Below are 22,310 nucleotides of genomic sequence, written 5' to 3' on the forward strand. Positions count from 1 at the left end.
ACGTTCGAAGGGAAAGTACTTTGAAATTGGATTTTTTTCTCCTGAATTTAAATAGGGCATAGGATTTAATAGAGCCACTACCAAGGCCACTGCCATATTAAAATTCATTATATGAAAAAGACATTTAAAAATAAATAATGTTCTGAATAATTTTGAAAAGGGTGCTAGAAATGGAAAATTTCACAAACCTGAGAGCCGGTCCAACGGCGAATCCTACACAGAAAGCTACATCACCCAGTGCATAGACACTCCCGTAAACGGCTGCATGTCGGATGTCCACCAAGTATCCCAGCTCTGGCATCATACACGAATCCACCATGCCAATGGCGAAGCCAAGACCGGCATTTGGCAGGATTAGATGATTGATAGAAGTAGCCATAGGAATCTGCAAAATAACAATCAGTATGCTTCCTACTAATCCTTCCACCAGCCGAAGCAACTTACACATAGTAGACACAGCCCAATGATCATAAGACCAAGAAGAGCTGCACGCCACCGTCCGATTTTGTGTCCTAGTGGCCCAAAGACATTAGTGCCAATGAGGTAACTGATGGAGGCTGGCAAGAACGTAACACCCTGCTCCCACTTACTGGCACCCATATTGTCCATCATCCAGATGGGTAGAGACGGCTCCAGCATGGCAATACCCATGTTGGCAAAGGTGATAGCACCAGCAGCAATGATGATATAAGGATCGCAGACAAGGGCTTTGAGGGAGGGTGGATCGGATTCTGTGTGCACAACTGAGGGCTGCAGCATGAGTAGCTGAAGGACACCATCGCCAAGGGCAAGAGCTGCCAGGATGATGAAGGGTGCAGATTTGCCCACAAATTCATACATCACACCGCCAAAGGGCGGCCCAATCAATACACCCAACGCCAGACCACCCAGAGCAATACCCATTGCATTTCCGCGCTCTTTGTCATTTGTGTACCTCTCCGCCAGCATTCCCATGCCCGACACTGATGAACATGACGACCCAATGCCCTGAAGGGCTCGTGCCAGAAACAAAACACTGTACGATCGTCCAAAGGCGAAAACTACAGGAAGGGAATTAATTAGCTTTATAGGGGGACTTTTGGCGACCATAAATAGATTATTATAGACAATATTATGTGATGACATCAGAAATGTTCGTTCTTAAAGAGGGATGGATTTAAGATTCCACCTAATGCGATATTTAAATATCAAAATCACAAGTAGGGGAGACCGGGGAGTTTTGGGACCTTTGGGACACTTTTTCATGTTTGGATTTGAGACACTAACTCCAGAAAATTACAATAGCGTATCATAATTTTATGCGGTCTATAAGATACTTATGGGTACTGACTTTATAAAAAGGACTCAATAGAACTTGGAAAACAAATTAGTTTTTTTTGGAGAAGATAAAACATTTAACTTGACGCTTTACCCCAAACCTCCCCGATATGGGGCAGTGTGGGACGCATTTTTTTCTCGCATAATTTGCATTATTGGAGCACGTTAATTAATTTTAAATACTAGATTAAAAATATTTCTGAAAGAAATAAAAATGTTTCATCTTTTATTTCATACTTAGAAATTGATATCAGTTTTATTAGTACAGTAGAGTCATTTATTGTCAATCAATTTATTTAAAGTATTTTCCTTTAACTTTCCATCTACCTTTCTTTGCTTTTTTTATTCCAAATATTTCAATCATGATCATCAAATTCCTCAGGCGAGTAGATTATCTTAACACTTTTTGTTCTGAACTCATGGCGGATTCCTGTTTGATTTTACGACAACTGCATGATACCTGTTTTTCTCCTTATTTCTTTGAATTAGCTCTCGCCTTGCCTTTTCTGGAGAACTTGTAAAAATTGTAGAGAATATTATTCGAGAAATTCTCGAGAAAATAGTTTTAAGGAGATTGGGCAAAGATCGAATATCCTCTGAGAAGGAATTATTGATTCTCAAGATATTGATGGTTTAATTGTCCCTGTAGTTAGAGAAATCTGCTCCACTGAAAAACTTTGCACAAGAGGGAGATTTCCAGTAGAAACTGGGCATTACTCTCCATTTTGACAATAAATAATTGCACACCACCTACAATCTTATCGAAAATCAACGTCCCATTCATCCCCTTTCAGGTGTCCCAAACATCCCCGCGTGTAGTTTTGGTATTTAAAACCTTTATATAAAAAACAAGAGCGCATAATCTCTGAAACTTTTATAAAAATATGTTCCCAGATTACACTGCTACCTAATGAGATAAAAAAGTTTTGATTATATATCGCTGATATAAAATAGAAAGAGGAAAACTGAGACGTCAAAATATACAATTTTTATCAATTTTTAAAAAAGTGTTCATAGAATTAAAACAATAAAACTGAGGATATCCATTCTTTTAGTCAAGATACATCTTAATATTGCCTACGATTGAGTAGTGGTTAAATCCCATTTATTAAAAAAAATAATAAAGAAATCGCCTTGTCCCACACTACCCCTGTCCCAATACTCCCCGTTCTCCCCTATATTTAATTAAGTAGTGCAAGAACTTCAAGTTTTGAATCTAAAACGAAATTTTCATGAATTAATTAAATTTTCTGAATTTTTGAATCTTTACAGCAGAGGTGTGCAAGAAATCGCTGAAACCGAATTAACGTCAAATGAAACATGTACGTCAATGGTCAAAACGCTACTATAACAAACTTATTTTGACGTTAATTCGGTTTCAACGGTTTCTTGCACACCTCTGCTTTACAGCTATATATCGGTTTTGAAAACTCTTTCTAGATCTTTTGGAAAATGAAAATTTTAAAATAAAGGAAAGCTCTCCGTATTTGGAACTTTGATCCCTGGTAATCGTCGAAATGCAAAAATGATAAAAAAAGGAAAACATAAAGCGGTACTCACTTATGGTTGAGATAAACATAATCACAAATCCTGCAAACATCGGTATACTGTAGCCTATCCTGTTGGAAGAAAAAAAGAGGCTACAATTAACTTTTTTTCGTCATAACTTTAACACTTTTCGGGTATAAAAATATATCAACATTTTTTAATGTTAATTTCACACCTTTTGAGGATAAAATCAACATGAAAGAAGGGTAACTTTAACCCATAATACACCTCAAAAGGGTAATATTTACACCGATTTCGGATCAATACTGCAGGGTAAAATTAACATTTCCGGAATATTATTTTAACTTTTTCGGATTTCTCTCAGTGTAGAGGCTGTATTTTGGATTTTGGATACTTACTTGTGTGTTAGTGGTCCAACAAAGGGATTGGCAAGGAGTTGTACGAAAGCCTTAGACGCAAACATGAGACCAACTTCGACGGTTTCTCCAACAAGTTCCCTATGTCGCTCCTCCAATGCCTCGTAAAAGCTGGCATTGTCGAAGCCGGGTGTTGTTTCTTGAATCCCGTCCCATGGCGTCGTGGTCTGTCCGCATGGTGGTGCTGGGGTGGTTGGTGGTGGATGTTTGGGCAGGCTAGCCAGAGGTGCGTCCGGGTGTCGGATGTCATAGAGGAATTCCGGTATGATGGGAACTGCAAGAGATTGATTGCACATCACAACCTGCTCTGTTTCATGTCAACTTCCATATTTTGAGGGACATATTATATACATATATCGTCTCAGTGTCTGCATATCTAATTGCATTATAAAATTTCCACTGGAGCAGACGACGAAATGTGTGGAGTTCCAATGAGGCCGACGACGTCAGTCATATGAAATATGCTTATATATATACATATATATTAATATATATATATATATGGTTGGGGTAAAGGGCAAACTTGTGACGAATTGGAACTAATTGCGATTGGTAATTCAATTTATTGCCGTTTAAGAAACGAGATTGCCTTGATAATTGCACGTCCATTAGCTAGCAATTCTAGGACGAAATTAGCTTACACTTTCTCCTGTATCTCCACAGTCTCGCTCTTTTCTACTCATCCTGCGAGTATTTTATATATATCATAGCCAGAGAGACAAGAGACAACAAATATTAAATGTATATGAACTAGTAAATGAACACTAGAATGAATTTTGTGTAAACTTCTCCACGTTTATTAATACTTCTCCCTCACTTCATCGCCCATCCTCTCTTGGCCCTTGATGCAGCCTTCCACTACAGGAAGAGTATCTTCTTGCTATTTACCTTAATCCTATACTTCCTCCTATATATTACGACATGGGCGCATTTTACCTACAGTAACAGTGCAAAATGCTTCATCGATTTTTGTGGAGTATCCGCGTGGCTGTGCAAAATAGCCCTTTCTGGTGATGAATTAAAATTCATCTGCATCAAAATCTCATCATATATAAGCATATAATACCACTGTAAACTACACCCTATTATGACTTTAATGCATTCACTCTGTGTCGTGGTTTTACACCGATACCCATATCACACTTTACCACACTAATATCTATTAAATAGCCAATTCTTTAAACTACAAAATTCACTGTAATCCCAAGCATATTAAATATTTATTGCATCTATTTCAATTCAGAAATGACATTCTCAAGTATATCAATAGGCAATATCAATTTAAATATCCAAAATCAAAACGTAGAATAAACTTAAAGAGACAATAAAAACTAGTTCTTAAAATTCAGCTAAAAATGTAGGACGACTGTGAGGATTCATTTTTAATCAAATAACGATAAAGAAAGATTGTGTGTAATTCGCTAGACTCTAGACAAACTTCAGCGGTCTTGAGACTAAAGGTTTAGCCCGTTTAGCCCATTTCCCAATGGTCTCAAGATCTTAAATAACGAGCAATTTTATTGCTTTTTGAGAACCTAATACCTGTCATTTATCTGTAATAACCCAATCCTAAGTTCAACTTCTCCAAAATATCGTGATTGATAAGAAATTGGAACAGTTAAGCCATATGGCTAAGCCCTATGTCTGAAGTCCGTATTACGGTTTAAGTCGAGTAATGGCTTAGTGGGAAACTGATGGTAATTTAGTCTAATCATTATTTTGATTGTAATTACGTTAAGTCGTCTCTCGGCTTAAGTCGTAAGTGTGTCCAGCACATAAAATTATTCAAATTTTGACAAACTTATTCGAGTACTTAATACACAAAGTCGAGCTTATATCTGCTAAGATATTTTTATATATTATACAACGGTGGCAGCCAAAATCCCGAAAGCCAAATCCCGAACGCCAAAATCCCGAAAGCCAAAATCCCGAACGCCAAAATCCCGAAAAGGCCAAAATCCCGAATGTTCAAAATCTTGAAAGAGATGAAATTATATAGGGGAAAATGTTTAGAATAATTTTCCAAGACACAGAAGATTTCCATTTGCCTCCAGAAAGCGTGGGTGCAATCGTGGGAATAGCTATTACACTTTTAAGAATTCGGGATTTTGGCTTTCGGGAATTTGACCGGGACCCATTACACAATATTTTGAGTGTCTGAAGAAACGAACATATTTCTCATATACATTGTAAAACCGAATAAAAATTGTAAATTGAACAATGTACAAAACGGTAATAAAAGCTCGGTTCATCAAAATAAAGAAATAAATAATTATATTTTAAGACGAGAAAATAAAAAGAATACGTAATATTAGGGCTTTAAACTTTTGCATAAAAGCAACAGATAAAAATATATTCAAAAAGGTGTGTCTTTCAAAAAGTCTTCAAGAGCACAAATACATAGAGCAAAAATTAAATGTTATGATTTTTTTAAAATTTATTTAAAATTAAGATTAAAAAAGTCGAAACAATTATGGAAAATACGTAATTTTGCTTATGATGATATCATTAAATGGTTCTGCATTAAGGGGTTATGTTGGTAAAAAAAACTGGAAAACACCATATTTTCTCTCATTTCTGTTTCAACATCAAATTTTTTTTATTCAAGTTCTTAAGTATATAAAAATATAACATTAAAACTATATTTTCTGAAATTTTCATTTAAAAATGTGTAATATTCAGGCGTTGGGATCTGGTTTTCGGAGACTTATTTTGGAAAAACATGCTTTCCCGTGGACAAGATTTCTCATAGTATATTCATCAGAAATCAAAAAATTAAATATTTCCTGTTAGCTAATGAGTTAAACTCGTACTTGAACGGTAGAATTTATTTTTAATGAAATTAGTATTTTTGGCAGAACTTTATGCAAAAAAATAATAGTTTCAGCATATTTTACACCACGTTTTATCTTGTAGAAGAATAAGTTGTGATCAAGGTAAAAAAATCTACCTTTCTAGGATCTTAACTCATCAGCTAATAGGGAATATATAGTTTTTTGATGTCAGATAAATATACCTACTCTGAGAAACCTGAGAAATCTTGTCCACCGAAAACTATGTAATCCACCTACATCTATGGAGATGTAAAAACTATCTCCAAAAATCAGGTCCCAAAGGCTGAATTTTGATTTTTAAAATGAAAATTTCAGAAAATTTATAGTTAAAATGTTATACATTTGTATGCTTAAGAACTTGAGTTAAAGTTTTGTTTATATGTAGAAAAAATATGAATAGGAAATATGCTACTTTTTCAATCAATGGAAGAAACTTTTTCAATTAATCAATAGTTTGTATCTTTTCAAATTTTCTTTTTAAATACAATAGAACAAGATTTTTTCACCAGATTGAAAGCCCAACGAATTTCACCTGAGAAATTTTTATCGAAATGAAGCATTTTGAAGTACAAACAGTCTGTTAATACTGTAATCGGCATAATTGTCGTAACTTAATTTTTGAGATTTCAAAATATATTTTTACATATTGGAATCTGTGTAATTTTGTTTATTAAACTCACTTGAAAAAAAAAAGAAAAGTTCCAGCGCAATGCGGCGCACAAAATTTATTCAACAAAACTTATGAAATAAAGGTTTTACGAATAGAAATAATGCATTGGTTGCATTCACCGTTGACGTATCTATACATTCAATTTATATTTGCATTTGATGCAGACGGCGATACAAAGCGTCGCCCCTTGCATCAAATGCTAAAACAAAAGACGAATAGTTTATTTGTCTAATTTAGTTATAAATAAAGGCGCTTGTTATCACTATAATAATTCAAATTCATATTTTTCATTATGCCAAATAGTCGTAACTTTCAAAATTTCCATACATTGGTGGAATTTACAGCTTTAAAAACGACGGAAGTTACGATAAAATCTTATTGCGTTTCCTCTGAAATATCGCCTATATCTTAGCTTTTAAATAATTTTCTAAACATTTTATCGAATTAACTTACGAGAACGAAAATTGAAAATTTGGCCTTAAAAAAATTGATTTTTAACACGTAAAATAAATAAAAAGCAGAACTGCATTTTTGTTTAATAAAATATGCTAAGCCCTTTTATATTCGAATACATTTTAGTTCAAAAGTTATTCATTTAAAATAAACATTTCAATACGTGATTATTTTTTATATTTTATCTCAAAACATCTGTATAATTTTATCTGTCAATATTGTTTTTCTTTAAATTATTTTGGTTGTTATTGACTAATAATTTGATATTAATTCAATTGAATGTTTTAATTTACTTTTTATGTTGTAGCTTAATATGTTTCATCTGTCTCCTCCATAATTATATTTGTATTATTATTTTTAATTTTTAATTTTTTTTTTTATTTTTTATTTGTATTATTTTTTATTTTTTATTTTTTATAAGGTACTAATTTTTAAATTTTAGTCTGCATGTGTGTTTCGTTTTATATTATTTATAGTATTTGATTTATTTACTTTGCCGAGTTCTCTAATGATTATAAATTTATTTTTTGAATAAGTATAACTTTATTCATTATCTACATAGTAAAATAATTTAGTTTTTATACATTTTCTCTCTAACTTCAATTTCGTTCTAATGTCTTTTAGAAATGCAGCCCCGTATTCAGCTTGCACAAAATAGAGCATATACTGACTTTGTATGAATTTAATTTATATTTAATACCTATATTATCTTTGACTTTAATAAATCGGTTTTTGAATTTCATGGTTATTCTTGCTCTTTTATATTTAATTATATTTATTTTTAAATTGGAAAAAATAATAGAATAAAAATCTCTAACCACTTCCAGCCAGAAAGATAAATAATTGAGTCATCTTGATTTTCCTCTTAATAAGTTTTTGAAAATTTTGAACGAAATAAAATATGATTTATGATATATGATACAATATGATTTACAGAATTTTTTGCGTGAAATGTGCGAAATTTTGCTTTTTTTAACAGCGCATGTTTCTTAAGAATAAAATTATATGTAAAATTTTCATTTTAAATATGAATTTTTGGTTGTATTTTTGCTTTTCTTAGGTGAAAAATTAACAAAAATAATGTTAAAAATAACTTTCATGGATAGGGGGGGGGGTAGGGCTATTTTGAGCTGTGGAGTCACATTGATATACGATTTTTTTAAACATATTTCTAAGGAAAGCTTGGCTTTAGAAACATATTATTTAGTTTCACAATTGTTTTGTCTATCTATTACATTGCGTTAAAGTCCAGATTCCCTTATAAGTATAGTCAATGTAGTTTCACAGTTCAAAATAGCTTTTGGCTTCTACATACTAGAGAAATTCGCTTCAATATAGACATAAATTCCTCTAGTGTGTAGAGGCCATATGTCACAAGTTCATTAGATTTTCCAAAGAAGAATTTCCTTTCTCATAAGTTGATCATTAATTTAGAAATTTATTTTGAACAAATCAGAAGTGAATTATGATTTATTGTGATATAATTCGAAGTTGAAATACAAGTTGACCAAAAAGACTAGCGTCACACGAGTCCAATGGCCATAAACTTGAAATATGATTGTGTCATCCAAATAAATGTAAATTCCTGGTTATATACCAATAAGTCGTCCCATGGTAACTAAATAAATTTTTAAATAACAACTAACATAAAGAGGATTTTGGAGCAATCAAAATAAATATTTTACTTCAAACGTGTTCAGTGTAATTATTGTGAAAATTTCGCGCTTACGAATAATTCTGCGGAAAATCAAATTCACGTTATGCTGTAAGCAAAGCTTCAACGTCCACCTAAATTTATTTAAAAAAAAAACTATAAAGAAATAAAGAAGTGTAAGACAACTTCGTACCTTTTAATCATCAATTGCGTGATATTTCACAAGAATTCTGGGCTTTGTTGTCTTCCTTGCGATAATAACGTTAATAAAAGACCATATTGAGAGAGATATTTGAGTGAAAGTGGCTGAATAATGAATCCAAGATAGCATCAAATCACCAGCGGCGTATTGAGGGGATTTCCTCAAAAGTGCGATAAACGATTAAATTTTTCGGAATAACATTTCTTCTAATGATGAATTTATAATCATGGAAAATGTGATGAAAGACCTTTCAGCATAAGAATTAATTATTGTGACACTGAAAGATCCTCGTAATTTCACCCCTGGTAGCCAATCCCACGAGGAGGAGATGAGACAATAGGGTAGGATAAGACAAGGTGTAAGAAACACAAAAGTCATGAGGATGAATATTTTTCTCTGACCACATTTCACATGAAGTGTGGAGGAGATAAGGGTATGGGAATGGTAAGAAGCGATTGAGCTGAAGACCATGGTGGATAGTGTTTAATAAAACATGACTAAGTTACCCTTCCAATGGAGTGGTGGCATAGAGATGAATTTGGTGCGAAATCTTACTCTTGCCTCCAACCACCACATCACTTCTCACTCGAGGCTAAGGGAAACGATACAAAATTACTTATTCAATGAGGGGATGCTCTGGCGCTTCACCACGATGCCTTTGGCTTGATGATGGAAGTGGTTGATGGTGGAGAGAAAGAAAATGGTTGAGACAACAATTTCGATAAGTGGTCGACGCTATAAATTCACTCCACTCACCTCGCACTTTTCTTGTAACATTCCCTCATCCTTCGCCTTCGTATCCCCATCATACCCCAAAGAATAAAATGGTAAATGTTGTGCTCGGAGGATTGGAAAATGGGGCCAATTCTGACTTTCAATTCTCTGCAATATTGCTTTTAAGCCGCGAAATCCCCACAGACATGCCTCACCAGCAGGACTCTCAGATTGTAAAATGGTAGGAAATCACTGTTCCCTCGGGGGTGATTGAATACTTTGTAAGTAAAAAAAATTGGTCGAATGATGAGAAAGCTCTTCACCATTGATTCACCCTCCCAATCAGCAAGAGAAGCTAATTAATTGATGACGTGAAGAGAGACTCACAATACTTTTCAAGGGAGTACATTGCCCATGGCAGAAAACCCTTCATGTCTAACGCAGTTTAACACATTCAATGATTGGGCCAAAGTGTATCCAAAAAGATAGTGCATGTCTGTTGAAATCTCATTTTTGGAAATGCCCATGAAGTTTGAATCATAGTTCAGAGTATAGTGATGAACCCAGGCTATTTAGCACCTGGGGCCAAGGATTGTTACCACCGCAAAATATATGTTCTTGAAACACGCAGCAAAATATGTTTTTATGCTACTTGTTACTGCTGGAACTCCATAGAGAAAGCAGTATTATAATCTCTCAATTTTTTCACCCACCAAAATTTCCACCTTCCACCTCCCGGAAATCACTTTTCTCAACATATCACCATGTTTCATACGATTTCCTAGAAATGATGTTACGCTGCTTGTCCGTCTGGCTGTCGCCAGTTCTAGAGGCCAAACGGTTAGAGATAGGGACTTGAGAAATTAGGAGACCCCCTCATAAGTCACCCCTCCCCTTACACACCAAAACTATTTTTTTTGGGATTGCTTGAAATTGCTTCGTGCGTTTTTTTTCATTTTTGGATATGTTTTACAGGGGTACCGGTCAAAATCCCGAACGCCAAAATCCCGAAAGCCAAAATGCTGAATGGCCTAAAATCCCGAAAACCAAAATGCCGAATTCTTAAAAGTGTCATAGCTACTCCCACGATTGCGCTCGTGCTTGCTGGAGGCAAAGGGAAATCTTCTGTGTTTTGGGAAATTATTCTGAACATTTTCCACCATATAATTTCATCCCTTTCAGGATTCTAAAAATTCGGGATTTTGGCTTTCGGGATTTTGGCTGCCACTGGTTTTACAGATTACCGACCCAACGAGCAACAGTTAGCTGAAAAAAGCATTTTTTTTAGCATATTTTTGCTGAGTTAATCAGCAAAAAAATGCTGACCGGTCATCAGTTCTCGAATAAAAAATGTTAAGCAAATATATCAAAATATCACACAAGTGTCATTTTAAGGTTAGTAGAATGCAGCTGAAAATACAGCTTTTAGTTTATAGCTGAATTGAAATCGGTTAGCATTTGGTGCTCGCTGGACAGGCAGACATTTCGTTTATATACGGGTTTATAACGTCAAAGAATAAAAAGGCTCTAGAGAACGTATTTCTCAACCGAAAAGTATCATATTTACAATACAATATATTACAATTTCTGACAAGTCCAAACCGGTTACAATCCGTTCTAAACTGGTAATGAACCGCATTATAGCCGATAACTAATTTATTTCCTTATATCAATTTTATTTCTTGATAGATCTGTCAGGGAATCTGTAAGAGCGAAACCTTTGAGACAATCGTGTGGATGAGCGCCTTGGTTGCCACAGGTTTCTCCAGAACCTTAAGCGTTCCTCCTAACGATCTATACCCTTCGACAATCCAATCTGAACTAAATCTCAGTGCTTGTCTTCTCTATGATACCTCTCCGGAAGAGGTAACTCGCAGGCTAACACTAGGAACGCTCTTAGGAGAAATCGGCGCAGCTCCGAGAAATATTTATAATGTCAATTCAAATACGAAACGGAGGGTTTAACCATTCGGGAGAAACTAGTGCTAACATACTCCTAAGTTATTTTGGACGATCTGTGTCAAATTTCGGACAGGTTGCGTATAAGCACCAATTAACACTAAACCTACCGACCGTTTTTATTCGTTTGTTGGTCAGATGACAAACCGCGGTAGGGTAGAATACTCAACAAATTTGTCTTGGAAAAGAGCAAAAAATTAAAATTTAAACAATCAAAAATATATTACATGCATATTTTAGGAAATTCATAAAGTTTGATAGTGACATTGTACCATTTAAATATGTGTTAATTTTAAACCGGTCAATTTGACCAGATCTTGGTAGGTTTAGTGTTAAAGCGTCCTATTTTTGATACAATTGAAATTTTTAGTTAATTTTCCTTCTCAGAAATGTCAATTAGAACATAAATAAAAAGATTTTTGCTCTTTTGCAACACCGCTTACCAAGTTTCTTGAAGTCCTTTTCCTTTCTAAATTCTTTCAAAAACTGTTTTACAGTATTTTATTTGTATAGGCTACGCTTTTTGTTTCTTTAGCATTGTATAACTATTGGAAAATGAAAAAAAAAAACTAAAAATTCGTGGAATTTTGAGAAACATAACAATTGTCCGATATTGTAAGCTGTCCGAAATTTTGCACAGTTTCCATTCAAGTTATTCCGTTTTGGTCCAAGATTTTATTTCCCTTGCAATCTTTAGGCTCTGAGTCATTTTTGCCCTTCACCTATTTTCCGCCTCCCCCTGAATGCGCAACTGGTTTGAAGGTAGTTTTTCACACCAAAAATAAACTACAACATTGAGTATTTTGCAACACCATCAATTGCCCTTCATGATCCAAAGTCAATTGAAAGTCCCAACAAGAGGACAAAAGTACCAAGAAAATTATATCAAAGAATCGACATGTTGTTCCGACAGAACTTTTACTATGTGCTCCCAATCTAGTGATTTGTGAAACATTTGAGCGTGAATAAATAGCAAAAAAGTATAAGGGGAAAAATCATTTGCCATCAGGAACATCATTGGTAAAAGAATGCTTATAAAAGAATGAAGATGGAATTGTGAATAATAGAAAAGAGAATCCCTCTTGGGTCTATTTCCTCTCTTTCAACACCAAATTGTATGGTATGAGTACATGGGGAAAATAGTCCTACGGCCAAGATGTCTCCTTAGCTCACAAGACAACCCTCACCCTCTTGGCGCCGGAAATAGCTTCACAAAGTGTTGATGACACATTAAATTATCTGCCATACATGAGAAATTATTTTAATTTTGCTGCATCTTGTCGTGCACAGGGAAGAAAGTGGCTTTTGTCATCGCTCCGTGTGTCTTATGCTGCTGCCTCATTTCCGTTAGCATCAACCTCAGACCATGTATATAGGTTGGTATAATATGAATTTTCTAGATCTAGATCTAGACCATCTTCTCTATAGACATTTTTTTCTTTAAACCATTTAATCTTTATAGTGATTAGATGCCCGATTTATCAAATGAATCTGTTAGTTCTCTAGAAGTTAGTCTCTGCTTCAGAGAGATACCCATACCCCAAGGAGGCAAAAATTGTCAATCTTCACTCTTCTTTCAGTGTTGCATGAGAAAGTAAAACATAGAAAATCCGATGAGATTTTTTTCCACCACACCTCTTCACCACACAGAATAAAGATAGAAGATATTTTCTTTTTCATTGTACAGAAAGTGTATTTAGTTGAACAAACTTGATTTAGTAGTTTTATCGTTCCGTATTTCAAGCCAAACCGACCTCAATGCATGTGGAGTAGAAGCAGAGCCAATATGTGGGGGAGGGGTGGTGGTAAGAAGTGAAAGGCTCTGTGGAGCAAAGACGAAAAAATCCCTTTTCTCACCCACTGAGAAATACTTTCGTCATAGTGAAGAGTCTCCACTTGAAGAGCCAACTGTTGAACTTTGAGATTTTTATAGTGCTCCTCCGGTGCCAAGGGGCAAAGTTTTCAATGGAATATTGGCGAGACATTTTTTTTTTATATATTCCTGTACTACTGTCATCTCTTTGACTTACCGACTGTGGTGAGAAGCATATTGTCGAGGAGGAGTGCAATCGCCACAATGATGAGGACGAGACGCCTCGAGCCACGCCAGCGATCCACCCATGATTTTGCTGTCCCAAAGAGTCCTCCATTGCTGCCACCAGGACCGCTTCCGCCACCTCCACCACCCCCGGCCGGAGCCGTTGATTGTGGATGTGGCAGAGCGTTTGCAGACTGTTGGTTGACGCTGGCCCCTCCTGGATCTGTGGACTGCATCTCAAAGGCCAGTTTTTACTGAAATTGGGCATATTTTTTTGTTTATTAGTTTTTTTTTATTTGAGTTCAATATTTTGTTATATCTTTTTTTAAATAGAATATCTTATTCAAAGGAATTCTAAAATTGGCCCGGATTAGCACACTTGACTGTAAATGTTCTAATTCAAAACCATTTCCAGACCTTTTAATTTTGACAGAAGATTCAACTAAGTTCACATTTTTTCTGAAGAGAATTACATAAATTTGCTCCTTGACTCTTCTAGAATGTTACTGTTTAGTGAAAATTCTTTAGATTAATTTGAAAACTTCTTAAATACAAGAAAAATACGCGAGCGTAAAATGCTGCTATTGGAAACATATTAATCCAAATGGAGACAAGGGAAAGTTTCTAATTGGAGACAAACAGTGTAAGTGAAATCGCGACGAAAGGCTTCCAAAACCTTGTTGAGTTACTTTTAAGTGCAGGATTTGTTCTTATTCCTGGTCTTTTCTCCTGTCCCATCTAAAACAATATGAAAGTCTCTCCAAAAAAAATCATATTTCCGGGGTTTCCTATTGAAGCATTTGCAAACACTTCAGACAAAGCCTTTTTGTTCACGAAATAGGTAATTATGTCATTTGAAAGCTTCACGTACCATTAACAATAAAGATTAGCGCTTAATTTAACTAAAATTAGCCAGAAATATGACATAAATGTTAAACAAAACGAATAAACAACAGTCACCTCATTGTGTTTTTCATTAGAAAACATGATTGATCGATGAAAAATTCGATGGTGAAAAGGTACACTTTTAAATTTTCTAAGAAATTAACAAATTAAAATTTGTGAATATGAATGGATCTTCGCTTTATTTAGAGCAAAATTAACTAAATAATGAAACTGTGGTATAGAAAATATATAAATATAATAATTTAGTACTGTATTTATCATGAAAACAATGACGTTTCCATTTGGAGTAGCGAAAAATTTCCATTTGGAGCAGGTTTTGAATTAGCTTAATTTGCCCTATGGCTTAAGTTTTCTAATTTGTTTTTAGTCAAGATATTTATTTTTTGAAAATTCTGACCTATATTGCATTTATTAAAAGTAAATGACTATTAGATTCTGAAAAACTAATAAAAAAGCTTGCTACTTAGAATTTGAGGACCTTCTCAAAGTGGGACAGATCCTTAGTCTGAAGATCGCTTTAAGCGGTCTTCAAACTAGGGCAGACTTTAACCCAGTTCTCGGCAGTCCTAAAATCTGAAATAGCAACCAATTTTATTAGTTTTTTTTCGGAATTTGATAAGTCATATGTCTTTAATAAACCTATTTCAAATCACAATATAAAATTCAGATTTTGATTGATTTTCGGAGACTTCTTAGAAAAAAAAACATGCTTTTCGGTCGACAAGACTCTTGCAATTAATTCATCGGAAATCCAAAAAACAAAAATTTCCAAAAGATACCATTTTTGACGTATTTTTATCATTTTCATCTTGTAGAATTAATTGTTATTAAATAGACATATCATCTTGTGTTCAAAGATTAGATTAATTGATCAGATAAAAGGAAATATTTGGTTTTTGGATTTCATATAAACCAAATCCAAGAAATCTTGTCCAGTAAAAAGTATGTTTTGAAAAAAGATCGCAAAAAATCTGATTACAATGACTGAATTTTTAGAAATTTTAGATTGGAAATTTTCGAAAATATAGTTTAAATGTTGTACTTTTATATGCCTAAGAGCTTGAACTTAATATATTTTTTTTTAATTGTGCTGAAAAAGAAATTTTGAGAGTCTTCTTGACCAACGTAACCTATTAAATCAAGAAGTTATATTTTTGTTTTTGTATCTGAAAACTTGAATATTTTTTTTACTGTTTGAAATCAAAGAGAGAGCAATGTACAGTAGACTCTTGCTAATTCGGCTCTTTTGAGATCGGGCTACTTTTTTTAATTCGGGCGGCAGTTAAAATCGAAAAAAGTTTGTTGACATTTTTCAAGTTCGATTATGTTTATAAAATGAAGCAAATATGCTCAAATTTCACATGATTTGTCTTAGCTTTTATGTGATTTTGCATTATTAAGAGGTTGTCATGAAATTTATAATAGCAATTAGCATGTAAACTCAATATGAGTATGCAGAAGATGACAAAAAAAATCGTTGCATTTCAAACAATTTGCTGCCCGAATTTCTCTCTAATTCGGTTGACATTTCAGTCCCAAATGTCCGAATTTGAGAGAGTCTACTGTATATAATTCGCTTTTTTCAAACGGATAAAGATATCGACTTCCCGTCTTCGGTGATTCCCCCAGCCATAAGTGACCATTACCTTCAGACATTTTTACTATTGTTTTCTTCTATCCCTAATATCAAAATCATCCTTTTCGGTTTATAGCGAATATTTTGTTCTATGATCGAAAAACTTTTCAGCATCGAATTTTCAAGCAATAAATTTGAACCTATTTATCAGTCGATTTGCTTAAATGAGGTTTTTTTCGAAAGGTCTTGAATTTTCCAATCCACCTGCATCGGTATATTAATCGGTATAATAAATTGGAAAAATACCCGTAATTTTTCATGATACTTCTTGACCTATTACGCTTTATTTGTTAATTCTGACCTTATTTTTGTGCTGAGAAATATTTTTTTTTTCATATTTACCTCCAAACCATAATGCTAAGTCCCGAGCATATGCTTTAGCACAATCAGGACAAAGCTCAGAGAATCAATCACACAAGTTTAGTCTTCAGGGACTATCCTGAGCACCTCATGAACACGGACAACATTTTGAGTGGTCAGTGAGTGAAGAACACTTCATGTCAATTACCGACTGTCCCGCCACCAAAGACTGTTATGTGGTTCGTCCGGCAAATTTTCACCCCACAGATAATTGCTGTATTTCCGTTTCCTATTCCACATACCACCCTATAACTACGCATTGAATCTTGATGGGGAAATTTTGCAAAATTGCGCTTAAATGATGAAAATCAGTCAAGATGGAAAATTGAAATAAAATTAAACTGAGAGTTTGTCGTTTGTCTATCTCATTTTGTCTGGGTTTTATGGTTTCACCTCCTTTCCTGCCACAGAGGAAAGCTGTGTAGGACGGAAGCGTGGAAGGGGTTTTGGTGGAAAATGTGGACCACATGAGGAATGAGAATTCACTTTGTATCCACTTTTGGGAGCAACCGGAGCAACTATAGTTACAGAGTCACATGTTAATGTTGCCTTTTCGAAGGTGAGGAAGACGTTATGATGAAATATGATTGTGAAATATACCCGATACGACTGATACGACAAGTGATTTAATTATAAATTTCAATGTTGTTGATGCTGATGAGGAAGGAAATGTTGATATTAATTCAATAACTGATTTACAATATGCGGGAGAGTAGGGTGAAATTGGTGGTCGATGTGTATTTGTTTTAAATTGTACCCTCGAGGGTAAAAGGTAAAATACATATTTTGTATTTTAGATGCACAATGTCATGGAATATTGAACCACATTTAGAAGCTTACAATTTTCGAGACTAAAGTACATCATGGAATCTGACGACATGGACGAGACTTAGCATGGGTATACGAAAATTACTTTTGAGTTCTCTGTCTCTTCTCCTCTCAACAATAAGAATATAATCGGATAAGGATTGATATCTTATAGTTTCATGCTCGACAAGACATTGCAAATAATATTTTACAATTTATTCCCTTCAATTCACTCAAAATCCCTCATTTTTTCTCTATTCTCTATCAATCTATTTAATTGTGTTTGAAATTGTGACAAGTTTTACGATCATATACACTAATTGTATTTCAATACAGTTTTTCTTTCACCCCCCACATTCTCTAACCCCTTGTAATTTTGCCCTCCATTGCTTCACGCACAAATGGAAAATATCTAAAGTAAAAGAAAAGCTGATACATACCCAATGTATACATGCTGCAATATAAGTAAATACTGAGAAAATATTCTCAATGTGTAAAGGAAAATGTTTCAAAGTGGGAAATGCCATAGAAAATCAAGTTAGAAAGGGAGACTGAGTGATAAAAAGGGCATTTGAATATTCAAATTGAATTTCCAAATCAAATAACTGCGTGCAAAAATACAAAAAAGCACCATAAAAATGTGTTAAATGAATTTACTTCCCATTTGCAAGATGACTCTATATCAGCTTCACTTAATTTTCTGTAACTGATTCTATTTTAATCATACTTGAAATGTTACTTCACTGAAAAATTGCTCTCCCTCCGAGAAGAGTACAATGGTGAAGATATTATCAGGAACTTTTTCAAAAAGCTTTTATCATTCTTTTGTGTTGAATTTGAAACACAAGAATTTACAATAAGTCCAGATTGTAATCATTAAGCATTGGTGAATGCTACTCAATCTAAGAAAAATGCAACCTATTTGATCAATTTTGGAGTCCGGAACCCTGGAAGGCTTAGAGTTTGAGCCGAGGGCTGTGGAACAACGGGAACAACTTGCGTATTTTTAGAGCTATTGAAGTTGCATTCCAGAGAACTACCGGACCTCAATAAAATTACTCAAATTAAAAATAATATTTTCATTCATAAATTTTTGTCTTGTAAACCCGAAAAAAGCAAAAGTATTCATGTGGTTTTACGAAATTTACCTTGAGAAAGTACAGTAAATTTATTCATTCATATTTTAAAGAAAACATGCAATTTTGTATGATAAGTACTTCTCAATATTTAAAGTGATTTGAAAGTATTTGGAATTTGACCATGTGCTTTTTCCTGTGTGATGCACAAAAACACGTTAGTATCGGTTTTCATTCAAAAAAACATAGGCTATCGATTCATGCTCAAACATAATTGAATGCTTCATTGAGAAATCAAAAATATGCCTCCTCCAGTCAAGAGAATAAAACAACATACATATAAATTCAAGATTTATATATCATATTTCATTCATAAAATTAAAAGTGCATTTTTTGATTACACGTTCCAACACATGTTCGTGCCTTAAATATAATATACTATCGATTTATCAAATTTTTGACGGTTTACAAAAATCGTTTGCTTTTTTAATCAACTATGGATATGCGTAATAGAATTTCTATTTCAGATTTTTTTTTCTAATTAGAAGTGAAAGATTTATGATTTTGTGGTACATCATGTATGCTGTCGAAATAAAAATCTGAGATTCAAACTAACAATTACTATTAATTTTAATAGTTTCAAGTAAATTTCTATTGAAATAAAACTAGCAATTTTGCATGCGTCTGTGGGTAAGTTGTAATGGAATTTATCCGTAATATATACACCATTTCACTGAGGCCAAGATGTGGAAAAACAAGTGGGGCAATTTAATGAAATCCGCACAAAAAGAATACCTTTCGACGGAGTAAAAAAAGTTTTGCTTAAAATATTCTCGCCCAAAAAGCACTTGCAATTTATAAACTTTTCTTATGCCATACAAAACCATGTTTTAATGGAAATTCCCGGGCAATTTCGTTCCTTTTGATATTGAAAATTACATGGAAATAAATATTAATTGATTGCAGTATAGGAATAAATGAGTGATATAGTTTGCGAAAAAGAATTGTGAATTACTGTGGAAATTTTAATTGTATCTAAATGACAATGTCACGGAAGTGTATTTCTCTGTATCAAGAAGAAACCACCTTAAGTAGAACCAATTAAAGTCAATATGATATGGCTCAATGTGCTCATTGTGTCGATGTTATTTTCTAGATTACAATCACTGATGCACTTCTACTTATATGTGGCACTATTCCACCACACAAAGTTCAACGGATATTTAGAAATGAATCCCAGAACCAGGAAAAAGATATGTCTTTGAAGTGGTTCTGAGGATAACTAATTAACTATACACTTTTAATGATGTTACACAATAGACTTTTGCAAGACAATTAAACCATACTGCTTAAATTTCCCATGTGGTTTCATCCCTGACAATGGCAAAATCTCTTCGATTTGCCCATCTACAGAGCCCCCGCCGCTCTCTCTCAGAAGAGATTTGTGCGACGGTGGATGGCTTGGAGCTATATGGTGTTCCCCAGTCGAAGCTAAAAACTGGAGGTAAAACACGCTCATGAGACTCCCAAATCCACTTAATATCTCATCCACTTCACGAAAATCACTAATTTCATCAATTCCATTGATTCCACCACAGAGTTCAATCTTGAGGCACTTTTTTTTTGCCTGGATCACACTTTTTTACTTTTCCAGTATTCTTCTTTGCTTCTTCATCCACACGCTCTACCACGGATCATCCTTTTGAAATGTGCCTCATTTTACACGGTTTTTATAGTATATCATTAAATTGAAGTCAACAATGAAATGATTTAACAACGATTAGGACCTCCGTGCTAGGAAATTTTTAATATAGCCAATATAGCACTTCACCTTTTAAAAATGTTTTTTTTTTGTAAGAGATTACTACAATCATTACTTTTTTCTTTTAATTGCTTATAAGTTTTAATAAACCTAAAAAGGCTTAGAATAAATTGTATTAGAATAGTTTCGTTTTGAATTAAAGTGTGTAGGGGAATATAGGCATGGTTCGCACAGAGTGAACCTTCAAACGATGTGAATTTTCTATTCGTTTGCAAAAAGCTGACTTAGCATTGCTCATCTCGTCTCGTGAGCCTAATAATTATCTATCTTATGGCTAAGAAATAACGAACTAGCACTTTGTAAACAAAGAGAAAATTTGCGTTGTTTGAAGGTTCACTCTGTGCGAACCATGCCAACATTCCCCTATAAATTTAATTTTTTCACGTCAGCAAAGATTGTCAAGTCAATTTCTAAAAAAACTTTTAGAAATTGACTTAACAATTTAGTAATTTATTTAGATAGATAGATAATTTATTTCATCAACAATGTCTTAATAGCGCGTTACAATAGGATTTTTGTGAGATGTTTGTGACTTTGCGTCCATCGCCGTCTTAGCGTTAGTGCCCAACCTCCAGAGCAAAACAGTGGAAAAGCTCTTTCGTAGGTTGTATATGCCATGGTAAATTATTCGTCAAATTTATGATAAAAAACACCTTGTAACAAAATCTTTTCACATAAAATCGTAAAGAAAAAGAAACAGGAAAAACACTGATCTGTCCAACTTGCGCGGTTTTAAGCATTGTGAGAGAAAAATGAGAATGGCTAGCTCAAACTGAGCTGTCCAATTGTAGACAGAAATATCACTTATATTATTTTTATTAAAAAAAAAGAAAGATTAAACCAATAATTAAATTTCATTCCTGAATATCATTAAATAAGTTTAGTTTTATTTATCTTCAATGGTTCAGTGTCCTATTTTTAAAATATATTATGGAGTCATATTTATTGAGAAACATAGGAAAAAATTAGTCATTATGAAGCTTGGGATCGTACGAAGTATGGACACTTTCCCTTAATATAAATTAATTAGGCGTAAGTTAAATTAATTAAGCGTAAGTCAGATACATTTTTGAATATAATGCATTGCATTTTATAATAGCCGTACTCACTATGGCGCTGTTATCTTGTAATATCGTTATCTCGTTATCTCGTTATGTTCTCGTAATGTATTAGCCGTACTCACTATGGCGCTGTTATCTTGTAATATCGTTACCTCGTTATCTCGTTATGTTCTCGTAATGTATTTTATAAATGAAAAATTATAACAAGATAACAGATTACGGAGATTACGAGATAACAACGCCATACTGAGTACGGCTATTTTATAATTGAAAAATTATAACAAGATAACAGATTACGGAGATTACGAGATAACAACTCCATAGTAGCCGTACTCACTATGGCGTTGTTATCTCGTAATCTCCGTAATCTGTTATCTTGTTACAATTTTCCATTCATAAAAATGTATTTTATGAATGGAAAATTACAACAAGATAACAGATTACGGAGATTACGAGATAACAACGCCATAGTGAGTACGGCTAGTGAGTACGGCTAATATTACCTATATTATCTTATTACATTATTATACCAAGAATAAGCATGAGAATAAACTTAAATATAATAAATAGAAAAATGTTCTCTAATTTCAAGACAAAATTTGAATTATAAAAATTATTTTAAAAATAAAGAAATAAAAGCAATTTTAAAATCTTAATGTACAAATCTTTACTCCAGGTATTATTTCTCTATCTTTATTGGAAAAATAGTGGTAAATATAGTAGACTATTTAGTCTAGAATTTTTCCGTCCAACAGATTAACATTTAAACCACACGACTAACACGAATTCGATGTAAAGCAAATTTATTTACTTTATTTACTTTCATACGGAAATAGAGAAATATATTAATTTTCACAATCATTTAACAAACGACTT

General features: G+C 33.7%; 1 protein-coding gene across 6 annotated transcripts in view; it reads right to left on the minus strand.

The window, feature by feature from the left end:
• Positions 1-22,310, minus strand: part of LOC129801085 (synaptic vesicular amine transporter) — a 43,604-nt gene that overhangs the window by 9,641 nt on the left and 11,653 nt on the right. For all 6 annotated transcript variants that reach the window (XM_055845877.1, XM_055845885.1, XM_055845848.1 and 3 more), the window contains 5 exons: positions 13,759-14,020; positions 3,225-3,516; positions 2,878-2,936; positions 445-1,040; positions 189-385 (listed from right to left, as the gene is read on the minus strand). In XM_055845877.1, the coding sequence (XP_055701852.1) occupies positions 189-385; positions 445-1,040; positions 2,878-2,936; positions 3,225-3,516; positions 13,759-14,002 (1,388 nt within the window). In that variant the 5' untranslated portion in view covers positions 14,003-14,020. The remainder of the gene's footprint in view (positions 1-188; positions 386-444; positions 1,041-2,877; positions 2,937-3,224; positions 3,517-13,758; positions 14,021-22,310) is intronic.

This window comes from Phlebotomus papatasi, chromosome 1, assembly GCF_024763615.1.
Source record: "Phlebotomus papatasi isolate M1 chromosome 1, Ppap_2.1, whole genome shotgun sequence".
NCBI classification, from domain to species: Eukaryota; Metazoa; Arthropoda; class Insecta; order Diptera; family Psychodidae; genus Phlebotomus; species Phlebotomus papatasi.